Source organism: Pristis pectinata, chromosome 3 (genome assembly GCF_009764475.1).
Source record: "Pristis pectinata isolate sPriPec2 chromosome 3, sPriPec2.1.pri, whole genome shotgun sequence".
Taxonomy (NCBI): Eukaryota; Metazoa; Chordata; class Chondrichthyes; order Rhinopristiformes; family Pristidae; genus Pristis; species Pristis pectinata.
Genome location: NC_067407.1, coordinates 17,524,675 through 17,548,321, shown reverse-complemented (window position 1 = coordinate 17,548,321; position 23,647 = coordinate 17,524,675). Strand labels below are relative to the sequence as shown.

Sequence of the window (23,647 nt, the reverse complement as noted above, 5' to 3'; positions counted from 1 at the left end):
CTTCTGTCCAATGTATATTTCAAATTCCCCATTTTTCATAACTTGTTCTGTTGAAAGGTCATTGAACTGAAACATTAATTTTGCTTCTCTCTTCACAGATTCTGCTGAATCTATCCATATATATTTTCCATCTTTGTTTTAGATTTCTTGCATCTGCAATTTTTTTTGCTTTTTTAATTAATAATCCTATTGAGATTTTAAAATTACTAATTTAGTTCTTATTATGTCTAATGATTTGATCTCATATTATTAATATAATTTTCTATCAAATAAATCAAATTAGTATATGCAGATATTGATTATTTCTCATTACATTTTTATCTCTGTCTTTCTCTTTCCTTTTATCTAACTGGTGTTTCAAATTAGAATGTTTCCAAGGTGACCATAATTTTTTAGCCGTAAGATTTGAAGTGTCTTGTATTTTAAAAGCTGCTCTATCTATATATCCTCTTATTGCCCTCCCTGTTTTACCTTTTGGCCTCATCTCCCATAACTTAATATGCTTATTAAAGTTCACTGTTTTGATTTTCTGGATCATTGAACACAAGGGTCAAAGACTGTGTAGTCTGCAGGGCAAAGAAGTTTAAAGCTTGAAGATAATCTGGCTCAAGTAAAAGTGTAATATAAAAGTAGTGGCCTAGAATATAGCAACTGAAAAACATGCAGGCAGGAAGGGGATTGTGGAGAGAGATAGGGGTTGGCTGGATATAAAACAAATCTATATCATGTGTAGAGGTCAAAGGAGAATTGTATACAACATGGTGAGTTGGCCAAAGGAGAGAGGGTAAAGAAAGATAACCAGACAATATCGGAGCCATTTTGGAGAGGTCACCAGAGAATATCAGAGTCATACTGGAAAGTTAAACTAAATAGTGGCACTCCTGGAACATAGGAGATGAGGGAGAGGATGTAGCATGTTCAGTAGATGGGATGTAGAATGACAGAAGAGCAGCAAGAATTGTCAGGACAGAAGGTAAGAAGGGGACAGGAAATGGAGAGAGCTGGAAAAGTATCACTGAGGAAGACTGGAGTGGAAGGAAATGGAAAACTGAGTGAAGTGAAAATTTACAGCTCATAAATGTAAAGCAGTATTACACCAAATAAATACAAGAAGTCCCTAGTTACATAAGAGTTCTGTTCCTCAGAACTGTCCCTAAGCTGATTTCTCCATAAGTCAGAAACATCCGTTTTCTATAGTATCCCATATCATATTGTTCTACATGCACTTGCTATAATTCTTTTATTTCATTGAATAATCACCCTAACACTATCCATAGTTAAATTAATGGAATATATATTGTAAGTAGTCATTAATGAATACCATGAAACATTTTATTATTGTTCCGATCTTGAAAAGTGTTGTAAAAATGCACGGGACAATTTGCATAAAGTTGGATTTCCGTAAGTCAGGTCATCCGTATCCCAGGGAGAATGTTAAAAATAACTAGAGTAGTAGGGTTAATGAATTTAAATAGTGTTTATATATTAAGTATGTAATTAAATAAAGATCCAAGCTTCAGTCAACAAATTAATTAATGACAAGAAGTTCTCTTGGGGAAACTAATTGAAGACAGGGACTCTCTGGGGAAATTAATTAATTAAGGAGAGAAGGTTCTCTGGGGGATTATAAAGATCGGGGACTCACTTGGGAAAATTAAATTCAGAGCTGTTGAGAGGTTGATTGGCGGCCATGGGGAGAAGCGGCACTGCCAATTGGCTTTGCTGAGATGGCTGTGAATGGAACAAGAGCAACTGTGTGTGGGTGGGGTGGAGTGAGAGAGTTGGAGGGGCTGGGTGGGAGGATGTGAGTGGTTGTCATTGCAAAATCACCATGCAGCAGCATGCAAATAACACGGCTGTATAATAACCACTGGATGATGGTGGGGAACAGCAACAGAAACAACTTTATATTTAAGTAGGAGAGGGTGAGGAGTGCAGCAAGCACAATGTGCTAAACCTAAGCAATTGAACCTAAAAAGGGTTACACAAAAACACCCATCCCCGAAGTGAATACAATGCTTTTGTCCTTGATTTTTGTCAGATGTCCACTATTTCATGGAAATACACTCTGGCAGATGTTAAGCACAGCAGTTAGATTTTACATAAGGGCTTGCATTGAGCTGATTGACGACATATGGACAGAGCATCGATTTTAAGAGCAATACTATCACAATGTTGTAATTCCTTACTAACTTATATATGTAATAGGGAGAGAAGAAAGTAAAGCTGCAATAGGAGTGTAATGGGAATACTGTTGTGGCATCCCCATGCATATACTCAAACAACCTCATTCTCTAAAAAGATGTATCTATTTTGCTTCAATGTAGATTTTAAATTGTGTCCTCCTGCTTTGCAAAGTTACTTGAAGAACATTAGTCAAAAAGTGCCAAAAGATATAGTCATCAGTACACATGACAAATCTCAGAACATTAATAAAGTGCTCATAGTCAGACTGTAGAACCCAAATTCAGCCCTGTGAGTTATAGCTTGAGGCAAAAATACCCAATCCAATTCTAAACTTTGGATAGAATCCAAAGGTTTCAATAGATATAGGAAAGATAGTGCAGAAGAGGAAAATATGACTTTTATTATAAAATATCTAAATTTGATTGGTCTTTTACATTTAAGCATTTATTTTTGACATTGGAAATTTTGATCATTGAGGGAGGGAAAAGGTGCAGAAAAATTTCTTCAGAAGCCATTTTTAGTTATTGATAGGAGCCTGATAGATTCAACAATTTCAGTTATAACGATGAAAGGCTGCTAATGTGGGTCAGACTGTGTAAAATCTTCAACATGTAAAAAATCTATCACAGTTTGCCATAAAGGAGTAATAGGTATCAAGAGTATTTATGTTGTTACGGACTCAGTAAAAGTCCCTTTAAGATAGAGAGTGTGTGTGTATGTGTGTGTGGGGCGTGCTTACGTCAATAGAAGATAAAGGACGTAATGACGTTGTTGAAGAAGTAAGAAGAAGAAGAAGAAGAGAGAGAGAGAAGGGAGAGAGACACCAGCCTGCTTGTTTTCTCTATCGATGGATGAGAAACAATAACTGTGTTTGCCACTGAAATCCATGTATGGAAGTTGGAAGTAATCCGGTGGAGTTCACTTTGTTGCTGACCTGTAGAAGGAAACAGGTATTTGTATGTGGACGACCACGGTTCGGATGCTTTTCGGGGTGAGGAAGTCACTACCGAGTAAACACTGAAGTGTCGTTTGGGTTCCATCGTGGAACATTTGGATTTCGTATGTACTCTCTCTATGTTTTTCTACATCTACATCTTATCTTCAGACAACGGTGGTTGTTGAAGAAGCCCTTGCTCATGTTTCACCTTATGACTTGCGGAACTGAACTTTAAGAACCATTCCGGAACTGGGAGTTTTGGACTTTGTCACACACACACACGAAGAGTTTAGTTTTGGGGTTAACGTTCGAGGTTTAACATTCTTGAATTCTAACATACTAACATTTTTACTTTTATTTTACGTATTATCATAAGTAGTGATTAATAAAATAGTTTTTAACACTGAATCATGCTCAGTGTGTTTCTTTTGTTGCTGGTTCGTGACAAAATTGGGGGCTCGTCCGGGATAGTTCCCAAGGTTAACGAGTGTCGTCTGGGATTGTACCCCAGATTGACGAGATTTGTTCGAGATTCAATCCAAAGGTTTTTGAGGGAGGTCTGATAAATTCTTTTTAATTGGCTTGTGTGTGTGGAAACCAGCAGCAATGGATATTAAGGCATTTTTGGAGTCACCAACCCAAAAGGGATTGGAGGTGGCGAAAAAGGATGATTTGATAAAGATTGCTACAAAGCTAAACCTTACAGAAGTAAAGCAGTCTATGAGAAAGGCAGATATTCAGAGACTGATAGCTGGCCATTATGTGGAAAAGAAGGTGTTTGAGAAGGAAGTGTTAAAACAGTTTCCTGGCAGTGAAATAGCAATTTCTGAGGCACAGGTGCAGCTGGCAAAGATAGAGGCTGAACGAGAGCAAACCCAGTTAAAGATAGAGGCTGAACGAGAACAAAAGAGATTAGAGGCTGAACGAGAGCAAACCCAGTTAAAGATAGAGGCCGAACAAAAGCTAACTCAGATGAAGATAGAGGCTGATCTAGCAATGAAGCAGATGGAATTGAAGAGGATGGAGCTGGATAACGAGGAGAAAAAGAGGCAGCATGAGTTACAAATGAAGCGTAGGAGTTCGGAATCTGATTCTGATGATGGTTTTTCAGCCAGCAGGGAGGTTCGATTAGTCCCTCCGTTTGAAGAAGATCAGGTTGATCAGTATTTCCAACATTTTGAAAAGGTTGCTGTGAGTTCAAACTGGCCAAGGAAAGGATGGGCTCTTATGGTACAGAGTGTGATTAAAGGTAAAGCTCAAAAAGCTTATTCTGCTTTGTCTGCTGAGGATGCAGCTGATTATACCAAGGTAAAACAAGCTATATTGAAGGCCTATGAATTGGTCCCTGAGGCTTATAGACAAAAATTCAGAGATTTGAGGAAATCTGCAGATCAGACTTATATGGAATTTGCCAATGGAAAGAGAATATGTTTTGAACGATGGTGCCTGGCTAAAAATGTAGATGGGGATTACGATAAATTGACAGAATTGATACTGGTGGAAGACTTTAAAAGATGTGTTCCAGCTGAATTAACAACATATTTAAATGAAAAGGCAGTGGAAACTTTACAAGAAACTGCTAGGTTGGCAGATGATTATGCTTTAACCCATAAATCCAAATGGGGACAACCTAAAACCTTTCAAAAGAGTTACAAAGACAATCCAGGTAAACCAGAGATTAAATTGGGAGGTAATCAAAAAGGAAAAGATGAAAAGAAGCCAGGGCTGGAGAAACCTGTTGAGCGTACTTGTTATTACTGTAGGAAACCTGGCCACGTGATATCTAATTGTGCCCTTTTGAAGAAAAAGAAGGAAGCTGGGCCCAATGCTTGCTTTCAGGCAATTAAAAATCAAAAAGGTTTAGGAGATGCTGTTAAAGATCAGTCCTTGCAAGAGGGAAAAGCGGAAAAGTTGGAGGAGGTGAGAAAAGAATTCCGTTCGTATGTATCAGAGGGTTTTGTTTCACTGAATGATGAGTCACCCCAGGTGCCAGTGAAAATTCTTAGAGATACTGGGGCTAGTCAATCTCTCTTGCTGGACAGTGTTTTAAATTTTGGTGAAGAAAGTGACACTGGTGAAGTAAATCTAGTACGAGGCGTTACAGGTGAGACCATGTCTGTCCCTTTTCACAGGGTGATTTTAAAGTCAAAGTTCGTAGAAGGACCAGTCGAGATAGGGATAAGACCTAGTTTGCCAGTGGAAGGAGTTTCTTTGTTATTGGGAAATGACCTTGCAAATGGAGAAAGTGATCCTGTGGTACGGTTAACAACCAAACCAAGGATTGATGAGTCTGAGGATGATCCAGATGTTTACCCATCATGTGCGGTGACTCGAGCTAGAGCTAGAGAATTAGCCAAGACAGACAGTCCGGTGCAGTCTGATGTGGTTCCTTGTGACAGTCCTAAACAGGAAGAAAATTATGATGCCTTATCTGAGACTTTTCTGTCTTCATTGGAGGATCAACATCCTTATAGTGAGCCTGAATTTAAAGATTTGTCTTTGTCGAGGAAGGATTTTATGGTGGAACAGACAAAGGACCCTGAGTTGACAGAATTGAAAGAAAAAGCTCTCTCATGTGAGGAGATTGAAAAGATGCCAACTGGATACTATGTCAAAAATGGAGTGTTAATGAGGAAATGGAGACCTCCTCATGTTCCTGTTACTGAGGAATGGGAAGTTATTCATCAGGTTGTTGTTCCAAAAGTTTATAGGGATGAGATTTTAAACCTGGCCCATAGTATGCCTTTGGGTGGTCATTTTGGGGTGAATAAAACTGTAGGGAAGATCTTGAAACAATTCTATTGGCCTGGTTTGAGAAAAGATGTGGTGATGTTTTGTCGAACCTGCCACACATGTCAGATGGTAGGTAAACCAAATCAAAAACCCCCTGTGGCTCCTTTGAAACCAATTCCTGCTTTTGGGGAGCCCTTTTCGAAGGTGATTGTGGACTGTGTTGGCCCCTTACCAAAGTCTAAGACTGGAAATCAGTATTTGTTAACCATCATGTGTGCCACTTCTAGATTTCCAGAGGCAATACCCCTTAGAAATATTAAGGCCAAGACGGTGTCAAAGGCTCTTGTAAAATTTTTTACCTTGTTTGGTTTGCCAAAAGAAATCCAATCTGATCAAGGTAGTAATTTTATGTCAAAAATTTTTCAACAAATAGTCTATGAGCTGGGAGCAAAGCAGATTGTATCATCTGCATATCACCCAGAATCTCAAGGAGCTCTGGAGAGATTTCATTCTACTCTCAAAAATATGCTGAAGACTTATTGCTTTGAAAACACCAAGGATTGGGACGAAGGTATCCATTTACTTTTGTTTGCCGTTAGAGAATCGATCCAGGAGTCAATCAGATTTAGTCCGTTTGAGCTTGTGTTTGGACATAGGGTGAGAGGACCTTTGGAGTTGTTAAGAGAGCAATGGGTTAATGAGGAAGTTCACTTGAGTCTGTTGGACTATGTCCAAAAATTTAAAACTCGGTTGGAGAGAGTCTGCCAGCTAGCGAGAGAGAATCTGAAAACAAGCCAGATAAGAATGAAGACATATTTTGATAGACGTGCTCGGCCTAGGACATTCGCAGTGGGGCAAAAGGTGTTGGTATTTTTCCCTAGCCAAAATAATCCCTTGCAATCTCGTTTTTCTGGACCCTATGTTATTGAATCTCGAGTGACTGATCTAACATATATAATCAAAACACCAGATAGACGCAAGAAAACACAACTCTGTCATGTAAACATGCTAAAACCTTATTATGAGAGGGATTCAGTTGTGGCCTTGGTGGATGGTGAAAAGGTTGTTTCTAGAATGCCTGATGTTGATGTTGAGGAAGGCCAATTTAGACCAAATATTGTTCCATCGAAACTGAAAAACCAAAATATCATGGAGAACCTTGAAACGAAGTTGGACCATTTACAAGTTTCACAAAAACAACAGATGAGAGAATTAATTTTAAAATTTAAAAATCTGTTCCCAGATGTTCCAAACAGAACATCGATAATTACCCATGATGTTGATGTTGGGGATGCAAAACCAATCAAACAACACCCATATCGAATGAATGTGGAAAAAAGTAAACTTGTTGATCAGGAAATCAAATACATGTTGGAAAATGATATTATTAGACATTCTACTTCAAATTGGAGTTCGCCCTGTGTTATTGTACCTAAACCTGATGGAACTGTTAGATTTTGCACAGATTACAGGAAAGTGAATGCTGTAACAAAATCAGATGCTTACCCTATTCCTAGGGTGGATGATTGCATAGACAGAGTGGGAAAGGCAAAATTTCTTACAAAGATTGACCTATTAAAAGGGTACTGGTGTGTTCCATTAACAGATAGAGGAAGGGAGATTTCAGCCTTTGTAACCCCTTCTGGATTGTATGAATACAATGTTTTGCCATTTGGAATGAAAAATGCTCCGGCAACATTTCAAAGAATGATTAATTCAGTGATTCATGGGTTAAAACATACAGATGCCTACATTGACGACTTAGTGACTGGGAATGATACTTGGGAAGATCACATCTCTGCGTTAGAAAGGTTGTTTGAAAGACTTTCCAAGGCTAACCTTACAGTTAACTTGGCTAAAAGTGAATTTGGCCATGCCACTGTGACGTATCTTGGTTATGTTGTAGGTCAAGGCAAGCAAGCTCCTGTTCAGGCAAAAGTTCAAGCAATATCTGAGTTCCCTATTCCCACAGGTACGAGGACTGTTAGAAGATTTTTGGGAATGGTTGGATATTACCGAAAATGTTGTAAAAATTTTGCTGATATTGCTCTTCCCCTAACTAATCTTCAGAAGAAGGGAGTAAAGTTTGTTTGGACAGATTCTTGTCAAGAAGCATTTGAGAAGCTGAAAGCCATTTTATGCTACCATCCTGTGCTCAGAACACCTGACTTTGAAAAGCCATTTTCATTAGCAGTAGATGCCAGTGATGAAGCTGCAGGAGCTGTGTTGTTGCAGAAGGGTGACCTTGATGATATTGACCATCCTGTAGCTTACTTTTCAAAGAAATTTAATGAGCATCAAAAGAATTATTCCACCATAGAGAAAGAATTACTGTCGCTTGTTTTAGCCTTGCAACATTTCAGTGTATATGTTTGCACCGCTCAGAAACCATTGACTGTATATATAGATCATAACCCACTGGTGTTTCTGAGCCGAGTCAAAAACAAGAACAGAAGGCTGTTGAACTGGAGTTTAATTTTGCAAGAGTTTGATCTCATGATAACTCACATTAAAGGCAAAGATAATGTGATTGCTGATTGTCTTTCTCGATGTTAAATGGGAAACATGTATCTGTACTAATCTGATAGTCTGTAGTTGTGTAGCATGATAATTATTAACATTACTAACTGTATGCGCGGTTAAAATTTTCTTGGGAAAATTTTTTTTTAGGTGGTAGGTGTTACGGACTCAGTAAAAGTCCCTTTAAGATAGAGAGTGTGTGTGTATGTGTGTGTGGGGCGTGCTTACGTCAATAGAAGATAAAGGACGTAATGACGTTGTTGAAGAAGTAAGAAGAAGAAGAAGAGAGAGAGAGAAGGGAGAGAGACACCAGCCTGCTTGTTTTCTCTATCGATGGATGAGAAACAATAACTGTGTTTGCCACTGAAATCCATGTATGGAAGTTGGAAGTAATCCGGTGGAGTTCACTTTGTTGCTGACCTGTAGAAGGAAACAGGTATTTGTATGTGGACGACCACGGTTCGGATGCTTTTCGGGGTGAGGAAGTCACTACCGAGTAAACACTGAAGTGTCGTTTGGGTTCCATCGTGGAACATTTGGATTTCGTATGTACTCTCTCTATGTTTTTCTACATCTACATCTTATCTTCAGACAACGGTGGTTGTTGAAGAAGCCCTTGCTCATGTTTCACCTTATGGCTTGCGGAACTGAACTTTAAGAACCATTCCGGAACTGGGAGTTTTGGACTTTGTCACACACACACACGAAGAGTTTAGTTTTGGGGTTAACGTTCGAGGTTTAACATTCTTGAATTCTAACATACTAACATTTTTACTTTTATTTTACGTATTATCATAAGTAGTGATTAATAAAATGGTTTTTAACACTGAATCATGCTCAGTGTGTTTCTTTTGTTGCTGGTTCGTGACAAAGTGTCTTCAAAGAAAATCACATTTCCACTGGATTGTTAAACAGGAATTATGTTGGTACAATCTTTGTATTTTACTGTGCATACCAAAATATAATGTCATTTGTTCATTCATTTATTATTTCATGGAAGGTACTGAAACTATTATTAGAAGGGACTGAAGAGCAGGGAGATCGGGTGTGCACAGTTCTGGGTTGGTAGGATAGGGAGGGGGGTTCATTTTAATATTTTGTTCAGCAATAGTTGACATTTCTTTCAGCTTCCTCCTTCATAACTCTACAGGAGTCTAAAGATATTCAGCATCTGATAAACTGATAACATCTCCGTAATCAATTCTGGATTGATTAAAGAATGCATCCGTCTTTGGACTTTCAAATAGAAATATCATTTTCTTCTGTTTTAGATGTTTATAATTGAAACAAACTGTTGATAAATCACACAACTTTAAACATGGATAATAACAGTACTGTAAAATATGTATAGTGTGTTGATAAAGTAATGCTATTGCTGTATTTATTTGAGTAGTTTGAAATTGGAACTGCCAGTGTTGCTTAGGTCTATACATTAGATGATGGGTTAATGAATATTTAAATGTTAGCATAACACAGCTTGATACAGTTAGATCCAGTCCACAGAAGATAAATTGGAAATTGCCAAACATAAATGGAACACCATACCTGTGATGATATATTATAATTTATCTTTGGCTAGTTGAATAAAGACTTAATTTACATAAATGTCAGATCTTTTTCAAGACTGAAAAAACATCTATTATTTAGTCTAGACTGCTGTTATCTGTTTATGAGCATATTGGGAGATGGTAAGGAATTGCACTGTAAACAAAATATTTAAATTTGACACAATTTCAAGACCAGATTTTGTGAAGTTGCTTAATAGGATGCTCTTTGTAATTTTATTTTTTTATTTCAATTTTTGATTTACAGTCATTACATGGTTGTCTGGTGACTGGAGATCCTGAACTACCTCTTTTCTACACACCTATTGATCTCGTAGACATTAGTGTGGAGGTAGCTGGGTTGAAATTTCCAAATCCGTTTGGCTTAGCCAGTGCCGCACCAACAACTAACTCTGCAATGATTCGAAGAGCTTTTAAGGCAGGATGGGCCTTTGCTCTGACTAAAACGTTCTCTCTTGATAAGGTAAGAAGATAAGACATAAAAAGTAAATGACCAGCTTGCAACTTGCTCATGCAGTAGTAATGACAAATATTCAACATCCTGTGACAATAGACAATTATTATCATTTATGAAAGGACTGGTATTTCAAAATGCAATTTCCCGTTGATATCATGTGAAGATGAATAATGTCATCAGTTTGATTTTTCAAAAGACTGTCCATGTTTTTTTAGGAATTTAAAAAATAATTCACAGTTTACAATGCAAATTTATGTTGGGTTAGGGTTTAACTGGTTTCAACTCTAATGAATCAAAATTGAGAATGGATGTTAAGGTCTTTCAGGGAAGTGCAGAAGCGATTCACTGGAAATAGTGTGAGGAATGAGGGTCTTTGATGATACAGAAACTAGAGAAGTTTGTTCCCCTTGGAACACAAAATGTGAAGAGGAGAGTTTTATTTAAAAAGGTGTTCAAAATCACAAATGGTCTTAATTGGAGAAACTGTTTCCAGTCATGGAAAATAGGTAACCAGAGACCACTGACTCAAGATGATGGAGAATTAGACCAGAAGTTATTTTTCATGTATATAAAGCTTTCATTAGATAATTTCAAGTACACAACATGAATTCTAAACAATTCATGACAATCTAGACTCCACATTTACAGTCTAGAGCTATCTTGAATCCACATTCAATCAACATCTTCTGTCCTGTTTTGTTTACATGGTTGGAATGCACTGTTGGAAAGAGGGATGGAAACGGATTAGATAGATATAGTTAGGAGTGGCATGGTTAAATGTTTACAGGACAATGGCGAAAGAGCAGGAGGAACAGTCAGCCAGGCACAGTGGTCTTTCATGTTCAATTCATATGGTAGGATCCTGCTACAAAAATGAAAATAGCAAGCATAATTAAAAGAGAGATGGCTCAAAATGGATAATAGCAGAGACTGCTTGCAATTACATTGGAGACACTAGAGAGATGTTGTGGATACAAGTGCCCAGGAAGGACACATGGCTGTGGTAGCAAGTCTGGGTGAACACATGGTTGAAGAGCTGGAGAGCAACAGAGGTCACAGGATGGGAGCAGTGAGAGAGGGTCTCACAGAACTCCCATTGAAGATAGGAGGGAAACCTCTTCAAGATACCTGGAAGAGACTTTGCAATTGCAATTACATTGATTAGGTTACAAAGTCAAAGTCAAGATGCTAACTGTATTGACACTGGTAATATTTTAAATTAATCTTTCTAGTAGCCAGAATGATTTACTGCAAGTTTGTATATTAAGACATTCTTTGATCAGAAAGGAGAATAATTTTTCATCTGTAAGATTGCAATTAAGTTTTTTAAAATAATGACGTATTTGGACTGCATACATTGTAGTTGAAATTCATTGGGAAAGTTCTCACTAGGATATTTTATACGTCCTGCATGTTTGATTTGATTATTTAGTAAAAGACAAACATTAAGTAATGCTTAAAATATTTAAGAAGTAAGCTAGTTCAAATGTATTTAAAACAAACTGCCTGGAAATTCAGTTTCAAAACTTTTCTGTATTGGTCTTTTACAAGTTCTCATAGCTGCCAACAGTTAGCCTAGCAGCTGGGATCTTCACATTCAACTCTTCAGAAGACATACCCCAAACAAACCGCACTCTTCCAGCTATAGGAAAGTATTGCTACTCAGTGGATAGACGTTGCAATGATGGGAGGGGCTGAGAAAGTTCTCTGAGACTGTCAGGGGAATTAGGTCAAACAGGAGTAGAATGCCACCCACAAGAGGCATATTCTTTGTACGAGGATCTACAGATATCCTCCAGGGCTGCAACCAGGTGCTCCTGATAGCAAATTGCCAGGGAAGTCTGTAAGGAATAACTACACATGAAAGCTATAAGTAATGCTGAGACTTTGCAATGTAGGCAGATGCCTGTGTCTGCTCTTCCTGCTCCTATGAACTGTAGGAAAAGTAGATGAATCCTTGGGTAGGGATATATTCAATGAGCAGTGAGCAGAAAATTGGAAGATGTGGCAAAGGTCAGGGGAAACAGTCTGGAAAAATTGCAAAGCTAGGAAGCCAAGAGTGGCCTCCGCAGGTAAAACCTTCCAGGCACATGTCGATGCCTGCAGTTGAGTACAGGTTGCATAAACGTGCCCTTTATTTCCTTGATTCTAGCACATTGTGACCATAAAGCAAGAGTTTCTGCATTATCTTCTGACTTTGACAGAGCCAAATGAAGAGTAGCAGTAGGGTTCAATAACTGAGTTGTGCCCCTAAGCACCCTGTGCTGGAATATTCAACAATCTTTAACACTCATTCAACAACTCATTTCTTCAAAGCAGTCTATTTTCACAAAACTGCCCGTGGTTATTGCCTCAAGTCAGAATGGCAATCAGTGACACAAAACTGCAGATAATGTAATCTGGAGCAAAAAACAAACTGCTGGAGGAATTCAGAAAGCTAGGTTTCTTCTGTAGAGAGAAACGCTCAATTAATGTTTTGGGTTGAGACCCTTCATCTGGACTTCAAGTCCATCTGGATAGCAGGTGCCTGCTAATTGTGTTGAATGTGGGTGTTTATCACATTGTACCAAGAGCCTAATACTTTTGGTCAGATGACTATTGTGTTCATGACCTGACCAGCAGTGATAAAAGTCTGGTCTGGCTCTGTTTATGCTTCTACTTCAACAATTACTTTAGGTTCAGTTTAAATTATTTTAAATTCATTCGGTTGATCTGACCTTGATACATATGATCTGTGACCAGCAGCAGTTAATTGAAGCCACACAGGTGTGTTTGGCTCTACTGCAGTAATTAGTTAATTGTAGACAGCAGTGGCCAGTCGAGTGAAGCCAATTTAAAAGTAAGACCAAGAGTATTAAATCAGTCACTTGATGTGCCCTGCTCTGCCATAGTTCAATTAGTTTAACAGTTGAAGAATAGCTCATTTCCTGGCAATCCTTCTCCACAATTCTTGATTACACTGATTCATGAGTGTTTTTATGTTCAGGCTTATTCAGATTAACTTGCATAGAAACTTCAATGTAATTTCACCTTGGCAAAGTTGACACAGTGTCTATTTGCACTCTGGCACATTTTGCACAAATTCCAGACTATATTGTTTAAAGTGTTAAAACTATTCATAGGGGGAAATACAGAAAAATCCTCTCAGGGAAGAATGAAGAACAAAACATCAAGATTTTAAAATTAGAACCAGGCCATTTGGAAGAGAAATCAGGAAGCACTTCTTTCACATGCAAAGTCATAGAGTAATACAGCATGGAAATAGATCCTTCAACTCACTAAGTCCATGCTGACCATAAAGCACCCATTTACACTAATCATACATTAATCCTATTTTGTCCTTTTCACATTTCCTTCAAACCCTCTCGGATTTCACAACTCACCTACATATTAAGGATAATTAACAGTGGCTTGTTAATCTACCAACCTGCACATCTTTAAATTGTGGGGGGAAACTGGAGCACCTTGGCAAACCCAAAGTCAAAGTCAAGTTTATTGTCATATGCACAAGCACATGTATGCATGTACGAAATGAAATACTTACTTGCAGAAGCATCACAGGCACATATCATCATATAAGCAGCATTCACAAGAAAAACATAAATTATACACAATTTTTACAAGAAAAAAGAACAATTAGAACAATAAAAAGTCCATTTTAGTGCAAAGATATCAGAGTGGTCATAGTGTTGCTAAACTGTCGTGGTGAATTGGGCTTTGCTGGTTGGTTCAAGCATCGCATGATTGAAGGGAAGTAGCTGTTCTTGAACCTGGTGGTGTGGAACTTCAGGCTTCTGTATCTTCTGCCCGATGGTAGCTGTGAAAAGATGGCATGGCCAGGATGGTGGGGATCTTTGATGATGAATATTGCCTTCTTGAGGTGACGCCCCCTGTAGATACTACCAATGGTAGGGAGGGATGTGCCCGTGATGTATTGGGCAGAGTCCACTACTCTCTGCAGCTTCTTATGTTCGTGCACATTCAAATTGCCGTACCAGACCATGATGCAACCAGTCAGGATACTTTCAACAGTCACAGGGAGATTGTGAAAACGCCACACAGACAACACTAGTGGTCAAAATTGAACCTGGGTCACAAGAGCTGTGAGGCAACAGATCTACATGCCACTCAAAGAGGAGTGGAAATCTGGATTCTCTGTCCCAAAAGTCAACAGATAGGATCTTCCAAGACAGGTAGGTGTATCAATAATAGTTTTTTGTCATTTGTTCACTGGAAATGGACATTCCTAGTAATTATTGTCCGTCCTTAATTGCCCCTGAACTGAGGAGGTAGATGAAGGTCACTCACATTAGTAAGGTCTGGAGTTACATGTAAGCCAGACTTGGTGAGGACAGCAGATTCCATTACCTGAGGGACATTGGAGAACCAGGTGCGTTTTTCCATCAGTCTTGTAGTTTCACGGTCATTATTCCTAATACTATACCTTTTTTAAAAAAATCTAGGTTTATTCAATTACTTGAATCCAACAAATTAATGTCCCAGCCCTCTGGATACTAGTCAAGTTGTGGGTAAGTAGAGTGGATGTACATTGTAGCAATGAATGAACTGAAAGATAGAATAAAAGGCTTGGAGACTGAATGGCCCATGCCCAAGGTTTCAGTGCTGCTGGGGATGCCTCAGATTTCAGTAATGGTTCAAACTTATATAAATAATTTGCGTTCATAAGTTTAGTACAAACAAATCATATGTGCGGATGACACCAAACCAGACAGGAATTAGGGTGGCCAGCACAGAAATTAAAGAATGAGTTGGACAACATATATCTGAAAACATAACAAAAGCAATTGAAATCTAATGTCATAAAATGCTACGTCTAGGAAGGATGACTAAATGTCACACATGCTATTGTATACGAGGGAGGAAGTAACGATCAAATCTTATAACACTCTGGTCAGACCACATCTGTTATGAACATTACAAATTGCATACTACATCTGTTTCTGGTCACCAAGAAATAAAATAGACATCTAATTACTGGAGGCAATGAAGCAGAAGCTACTGGACTAACCCTCTGCGTCAGTGTTTTATGAGTGATGAATGGAGAAACAAGCTCTTCAGCCTGGAGGATGGTATTTGAGAAGCAATGTTATAGAGCCAGTGGATCATCCGGCAGATTCCATTGAAGTAAGATAATTTGCCCATTGTGATGGTTCTTCCTCAGGCTGCCCCACATTTCTCCCCATTGTTGTGACCCCCAGGCTCCCTTTGTGGATCATCCAGCCAACCCCAACACTCTCCCTCCATCTACAACCAATCCTTTGGGCGGAGAACCTCCTCCCCGACCCAATCTATCAACTCATTGGAAGCCTGACTCCAGCTTCACATCTGTCAACTGGCTGAACAGCCATTGGACCCCTATTTACCCCTGACACCCTCCAACTCCCAACATCAACCCCTGACTCTCCTTCTAGATGCTGGCTTTCTTTGACAACCAATATCCCAATTCCCTTTGACAATCCATCTCCACTTCCCTCTGACGCCCATCCACAAGCCAATCCCAACTCTCACTGACTCCCCATTTGCAACCTCCACTGGCTATCCACCCCCAACCCTCACTGAGTACCCATTCCCAACAACATTGAAAGTAGCAAGGGCACAGAATGTACTCTAAGTGGGGGGCTGACATGTTCATGAGCAAGAATGGCTTAGAAGCATTGCCTCTGACTGAGCTGGTCATGTCCCGAAGGACATAACTGCCAGATTGGGTCTGAGGCAGATAGTGAGTGAAATAACGTAAGGGATAAACCTACCTGACCTCATCCTCACCAGTCAACCTGTAACAGACACATCAGTCCACGATCTCATAGTAAAAGTTGCCACCACACAGTCCTCATGGAGACAAAGTTCTGTCTTCACACCACAGATTTGGCCCTACAATTGTGCTTATGGGATAGACATAGAAGAGATCTGACAGCTCAAAACTGAGCATCCATGAGGTAAAATGGATCAACAGCACAGCTGAAATGTACATCAGCACAATCTGTAACCACGTGGCTCAGTGCAACCCTCATTCCATCATTACCATCAAGCCCAGAGCATCAATCCTGTAGAAGGACATGTCAAGAGCAACAGCAGGCATACCTAAAAATGAGGTGTAAGTGAAGTTGCAACACAGGATGACAATCTTACTAGACATCAAAAAATAGCATGAAAAGAATAGAGCTAAGCAGTCTCACAACCCATAGATCAAAGTTCTGCAGTCCTGCCACATCTGGTTATGAATGATGATGCAATAGCCACAAGGACAGCCCCATCCCAACATGCGACTGCTAAATACATGGCTGAAGCATTGGCACTTTGTTCAGTCAAAGGCTGAGGGCAGCACAGTAGTGAAGCTAGTAGAGCCACTGTCTCACAGCGCCAGACACTCCAGTTCAGTCCTGACCTCAGTTGCTGTCTGTGTGGAGTTTGCACATTCTCCCTATGACCGTATAGGTTTCCACTGGGTGCCTCAATTTTCTCCTACAACCCAAAGAGTGTGGGTTTGTAGGTTAATTGGCTGCTGCAAATTGCCCTTCGTGTGTAGGTGAGTGATAGGATTTGGTGGGAACTGTTAAGAACATGGGGAGAATAAAACACGGGATTAATGTAGGATTAGAATAAGTGGGCGGTTGATGGTCAGTACAGAAGCCAGTCTTCAGCTAATCCAATTCACTCTATATGATATAAAGAAATGACTTTGAGCACTGGATATAGGACAGGTTATGCAACCAGACAATCCCCCCAGCTATAAATGCTGAAGAACCTGCGACACATCCAGCCAAACTCTTCCAAAACAATCACAGCACTGAAATCTACCTGACAGTGTGGAAAATTATCCAGGTGTGTCCTGTTCATAGCTAATCCAGCTAAGTCACTGACCAATCTAGTCTAATCTTAATCATCAGTAAAGTGATGGAAGGTTTTCTGGACTGTGCTAGCACAAGACACGACTTCTCCAATAGCCTGCTCACTGATGATTGATTTGGGCTTTCTGGTGACGTCACAGCTTTGATCCAAACACAGACTAAAGAGCTAAAGTCCAGAAATGAGAGGAAAGAGACTGCACTTGAGATCAAGGCAGTATTTCAAATGAGTGTGGCATAAACATGTCTTGGTATATCTGATGTTAGAGAGCATCAAGGGGAAAAACTCCAGTGGTTGGAGTCACACTTTGCACAACAGAAAATGTCAGAGGTGATTTGTTCTAGCCCCTAGGCATCACTGCAGGAGTTCCTCAGGGTAACGTCCTTAGCCCAGCTATCTTCAGCTGTTTCATCATGACCTTCTTCTATCATTATGACAGAAGTGGGGATAATTGCCAGTGATTGCACAATATTCAATTAATTCAGAAATCCTCAACAAATGAATTTGCCCATGCCTGCATGTAACTAGGAAACATTAAAGCATGGGTTGATCAGTGGTAAGTAACCTTTAGCCACAAAAGTGCCAGATAATAACCATCTCCATTAAGAGAGGATTAAACAATTACCTTTGATATTCCAATGCTTTACCATTGCTGTGTTCTGCACCATCAACATCTTGAGGTTCACCATTGACTCAAATCTCCAGTGGACCAGCCACATAAATACTGTGATAACAAGACCAGGTCAGAGGCTTGGTATTCTCTGGTGAATCACTCATCTGACACCTCAAAGTCTTACCATCATTCACAGGGAAAAGTCAGGAGTGTGATGGAACATATCATCTGTGGCAAAGCAGCCTGCTTGATTAGTAACCCATACATTGCCCTAATAATTAAATCAAGAAGGCAGCATCCAACATCTTTGTAATTTGGATTGGGCAATAGTTGCTGGTATTGCCAGCCACACTCAGTTGATGAAAAATGAATACATTATATTGGGCAGGTAGGCATTGGAGGTGCATATTAATCAATATGGGTGTCAGTCTTGCCCCTTCCAGTCAGTCAGATGCTGTCCCTCAGACCCCATTACTCTGCCATAACCACTGGTATACAGATATTTAGAGCCTTCAACTTTTAAAACTCAATTCCACTTTCTGGTAAAATTTTAGAAGATTCTCTTGTCAGTATAAAAAAATCTATGAAATGGAAATTTAAAGGACCTAAGTATATCTCTTAAATCTTGCATTATAAACTTTCCAGTGTTGATGAATGCATTGCCCTTTACTTGTTTCTGAATCTGTGAAGGTTATCCTTCTTTTAATGCTGTCTACTGTGGATTGTCTTGTCTACCAGTTCATCTGGCTGACTGTCGCAGTGACTGTCTGTTGGTCTCCCATCTTATTGCTCTGGAAGTGAGCCCATCCTGATTGCTTCTGCCTCATTTGGGGCAGACGCGATGCTGAACTTTACCAGCTGGAAACACGGTTATCTTTTTTTCAGCCAATTAAGTAATGGAAATTGCTATTTTTCAAAAGGATTTGGGCCAATTAAGCACCAGCCATCAAGAATAACAGGTGTGGATAAGCTTGAATGAATGTGGGTTGTTTTATATTGAGAGAGGAAACATGTAGAGAAAGAATAACCAGTGGAAGCGAAGTAAGTCAAGCCTGACTACTGATCAGGAAGAGGGTCAATTGAATTCCTTATATACGTTCCTGGTGATGGTGCAAATATATAGTAAGGGTCAAAAATAACTTCAAGGTTGCAACCAATACCTGCTATGCATCAATAACATATATAGTTGACGCTTGTTGCAACCTTGATGTCATGTCTCAGTCTAGGTACAAGGTAATTAAATTCACAAGCAACATCAAACTAAAGGATGCTTTGCACTCCAAGGGCACAGCCAAGATATTTCAAGGTAAGTTTGTTACAGTTTGCATCTCGCACTAGCAAATAACATTCAGAGTACAATGTACATGAAGTGAAAATAGGAAACAGGTACACCATGAATGAGATTAAAATTCTCTGAGATAGGAGTTGAAAGGGATGTCGAGGTGTTGAAAAATCACCATGTCTAAGTTGTACGAGGGAGGAATAATCATAGCTAGCGGGATGGTTTGGATTATTGCAAAATGGTTAAGCTGAAATCCCCAGTGCTCAAGCTGAAGCTGAACAATGCCTTGGGCAGACCACACTGGGAGAGTGTACTGGTACCTGAAATGTAGGGCCAGCTGAGCCCTTGAAGCACTGTAGTTGCTCCTCAGTGTCATAGCAGAACATTCTGAATATCTTCAAGGTTTGTTTGCATATTGCAATCGAATTCTGCCCTTAAAAGGTACAAAATGCTGCTTCTTACCAGCAAAGCACTTGGTTGCGTAGTAACTGGTCTGCAGTTTTAGACCACTCATTACATTGTTAGGTTTCCTAATTTCATCCCAATCTCTATTCTTTTAAAATGCATTTTTAAAACAGAATGATGTCTCTAGGGATGTTGGACATTCAGTAGTGGATTTCAGTGGAGTATTCAATGTAGGAAAAATAGGAAGTAGCTGCAGATTGAAGGGGAAAGGCCAAAGAGCAGGGGAGGAGGACCAATTAGATTACTCTTTTACAGAGTTAGCAGAAGGACATGGGACTGAGTGCTCCCTGTACTGAACGATCCTCTGGAAACTAACCTGCATATCCTCTGATGGTCCATTGTTTGCATTGTGAAATTATTAATACCATAATGGATCTTTTCTTCTATCATACATGGGAAATTAGAAGATACTCTAATTTAAAAGAAATGAAATGAAACTGTGAAATATATAAATTATCCCGGAAAGATTTGTTTTTCCTGTTTGTCATTTTTTTTTGATTATCAGTGGCTTGTTTTTTTTTACTTATGGTCATGTTGGTTGGCATTCAAGTTGATTTTATGTAGGTTTTGTGATCTCGAAGGTGGGATGATGTAAAGTAGCAAAAGGAGAGTGTGAGATGCAGCATATGGTAGTGGAATAGGGTAATGTGTAGGAATACTTTGTGGGGCATCTTGTAACCACATCTTGAGAAATAATGTGGGTTAAATCCTATTGTATCAGACTTGGTAATCTCAGGGATATACAATTAGTCCAGGGAACTGTACCTGTTAAAGGCCTTTCCCTGGAGAATTCCTATTGACCACCTTCTAAGTGGAGACAATAATTTGTACCATCCCTGGCCATTGTTCCCATTGGTATATGGCTGTCAGCATTCCTCACCCATTGTATCATTTATGTTGCCACACTTTCTGACTCCAAAAAATGCAAAATCAGATGCTCCTCATCCTTGTAATGCAGGTCTCGTATTTCTTATCAATTGGTTCTAATATCCTACATTCTCTGCATTCTGTTGTGCATCATCTATCACTGAGAGTCTGGCAGTTCTGCACTCTCTTCCTTAATTATGTGTCTCTTTCAGCATCAGTGTGGCTGTTCCTGGCATGCTTCCCACCTTTCCTTGCCAGCCTTACAACAACAACTTGAATATATAAACACAGGTCCAATGTACTTTGCGCCATAGCAATTTCACAGGGACTTATCAAACAATTTGACACCAAGCCACATAAGATATAAGCACCAGTGAGGTAGTAAATTGTGGCTTAAAAGATGAAAAACAAGCAAGAGCGATACGTAAGGGGATTTTTTAGCTTAGATCCTTGGTGGACGAATAAAATTGGGGATGCTCAAGTGGTGCAAATTGGAAGAACACAGATATCTCGTAGTGTCGGAGGGCTGGAAGGCCATTGGAAAGATTTAAAAACAAGACTTTGAAGGCCTGTTTAGTTGGGAGCCGTTGTATTCCAGACTTTTCTTTTTTGTAATTGGTTTATTATTGTCACATGTACTGAGATACAGTAAAAAGTTTGTTTTGCATGCAATCCAGCCAGGTCATTCCAAACACAAGTACATCAAGGTAGTACAAAGGTATAAACAACAGAATGCAGAATATAGTGCTATAGTTGCAGAGAAAATGCCTTGCAAATAGACAAATTAGGTGCAAGGGACATGTTAAGGTAAATTGAGAGATCAAAAATTCATCTTTATTCTACAAGATGTCCATTCAAGAGTCTTTTAACAGTGGGATAGAAGCTGTCCTTGTCCCTGGTCGTACATGTTTTCAAGGTTTTGTATCCTCTGCCTGATGGAATGGGGGAGAAGAGACAATAACCAGTGTAGGAAGGGTCTTTGATTATGTTGGCTGCTTTCCCGAGACAGTGGGAAGTGTACACAATAGTGCTGGATTAACAGGACATAGTGTGAGTTAAACAAAGTTTTTGAGCGCAGAATGAGGAAGACTGGCTGGGGGCGTTGGGGGGGGGGGGGGTGTGCATTAGAATAGTGAAGTAATGGTAAGATGAAAATAGCAGTTCTAAAGTTAGTGCAAATATGAGGTTAGGGTCAAATCTAGTGGTAAAGCTCCAAGCAGTTTGATGTACAGTAGTCAATTACTGGGAAGAAAGATAGTGGTCACTGGTTAGGGACTAGAATTTGGAGCAGTGGTTGGGTGTCACTGCACTATTGCCCTTGAGAAGAAAATGGTAAATGGGTTTACTGAACTAGCTTGCAGTGTAGGTATGCACACAATGTTTTAGGGTAGTGTTTCAGAATATGGGCCCAGCAAAAATAAAGGATTGTAAAACATTTCCAAATTATGTTGATGTGCAATTTGGAGGGGCACTTATAGATGTTAAGGTTTCCATGGTCCTCCAACTCCTGTCCTTCTAGGTGTTGGAGCTGGAAGTTTTGGGAGATATTGTTAAAGAAACCTTGTGAGTTGCTGAAGAGATTTTGAAATAGGCAGATGTGTCAATGGTGCTACGTCATAGTAGGTGTAGGATTATACTGTCATTAGTAGCCTCTCCTTCCTTTATATATAGCACTCCATGACACACTCTGTGGATTCTTGGTAAGTCATGTTGTAAGATGTCTCTTAGCTACTTACAAGGTTGCAGTGTGATCATCCTCCATCTTTGCAATGCATTCAGAACTCTAGCCTCAATACACGTAGCTTACAATTGTTGCATTACCACAAGAGGGTGCTAGGAGAATAAGTGTTGAAGATGCCAAATGAACAGATGGATTTGCCTTTCATGGTGTTGAGCTTTTTAAGTATTACTGGAATTGCGCTCACCCAGACAAATGGAAGATATTCCACCTCAGTCTTGACTTCTAATGGAAAATAAAAATAAATCTGTAGATGCTAGAATATGAAACAAAAACAGAAAATGCTGGAAGAACTCAGCGAGTCAAGCAGCATCTGTGCAAAGAGAAACCAGTTAACATTTCTGGTGTGGGGTCCTGCCTCAGAACTGGGGTAAGAGTGGAGGGGTTGTAGTTTTCAAACCTGAGCTGGGGGAGGAGTGAGGTGTAGGTAAAAGACTATCTGGAGATTGGTTAAGATGGATCAGATGATAAGGAGCATGAGCACTGACTGTAGGGAGGCATTTTATAGAAATGAGGAGAGAAAGGGATATAAATGCGACAATAGGAAACAACAAGCGAGCTGCTAATCTGAAGTTGGAGAATTCATTGTTCATTTTGGAAGGTTGCAAGGTGCCAGGAGCAAAGATAAAATGTAGTTCCTCTAGTTTATGTTGGGCCTCACTATGGCAGTGGACTTGTGCCTTTGCAAAGGCAGGACTTGCAGAATACCCAGTCCTGACTTGCTCTGTAAGCCATGGTATTTATGTAACTGGTCCAATTTTTTTTTACATATGTATAGAGAAAGGTTGCTAGATACTTGTCAACTTGGTGTAAGTTTTCATGGTTGATGATATGCAGCCCATGAATATTAAATACCACAAGGTTTAGAAATTTGCCTGGATTTCTCTGGAAAATCTACCATGGGCGAGGTACCCGAAGACTGGATAGTGTTGTCTCCTTCTTCAGAAAGGGCATTAGGGATAAGCCTGGAAACTACAGGCCGGTGAGCCTTACCTCAGTGAAAGAGAAGACGTTGGAGAAGATTCTGAGGGACAGGATTTATGTTCACTTGGAAAGCCAGAGACTGAGTGGGAGGAGTCAGCATGGTTTTGTGCAATGAAGATCCTGTCTCACAAATCTGAGTTTTCTGGGGAGATAACTCAGCAAATTGGTGAAGTCAGAGCAGTAGGTCTCCCATAGTAGGTTAATCTGGAAGTTTAAAGGATGCAAGGCGTGTTGGCAGACTGGATCCAAAATTGGCTTGGTGATAGGAGACAGAGTAGTGGTGGATGAGTGTTTTCTGACTGGAGCTCCAACAAGTGGTCTACCGCAGGAATCTATCCTGGGACATTTGTTGTTTCTCATATATATATAAATGATCTAGATGAGAATGTGGTGGTATGAATAATAAGTCTGGAAACAAATACAAATATTAAT

At 39.6% G+C, this 23,647-nt stretch overlaps 1 protein-coding gene across 9 annotated transcripts in view; it reads left to right on the top strand.

The window, feature by feature from the left end:
- LOC127568515 (dihydropyrimidine dehydrogenase [NADP(+)]-like) overlaps positions 1-23,647 on the top strand; it is a 581,379-nt gene that overhangs the window by 320,007 nt on the left and 237,725 nt on the right. For all 9 annotated transcript variants that reach the window (XM_052012359.1, XM_052012358.1, XM_052012364.1 and 6 more), the window contains one exon: positions 10,190-10,405. In XM_052012359.1, the coding sequence (XP_051868319.1) occupies positions 10,190-10,405 (216 nt within the window). The remainder of the gene's footprint in view (positions 1-10,189; positions 10,406-23,647) is intronic.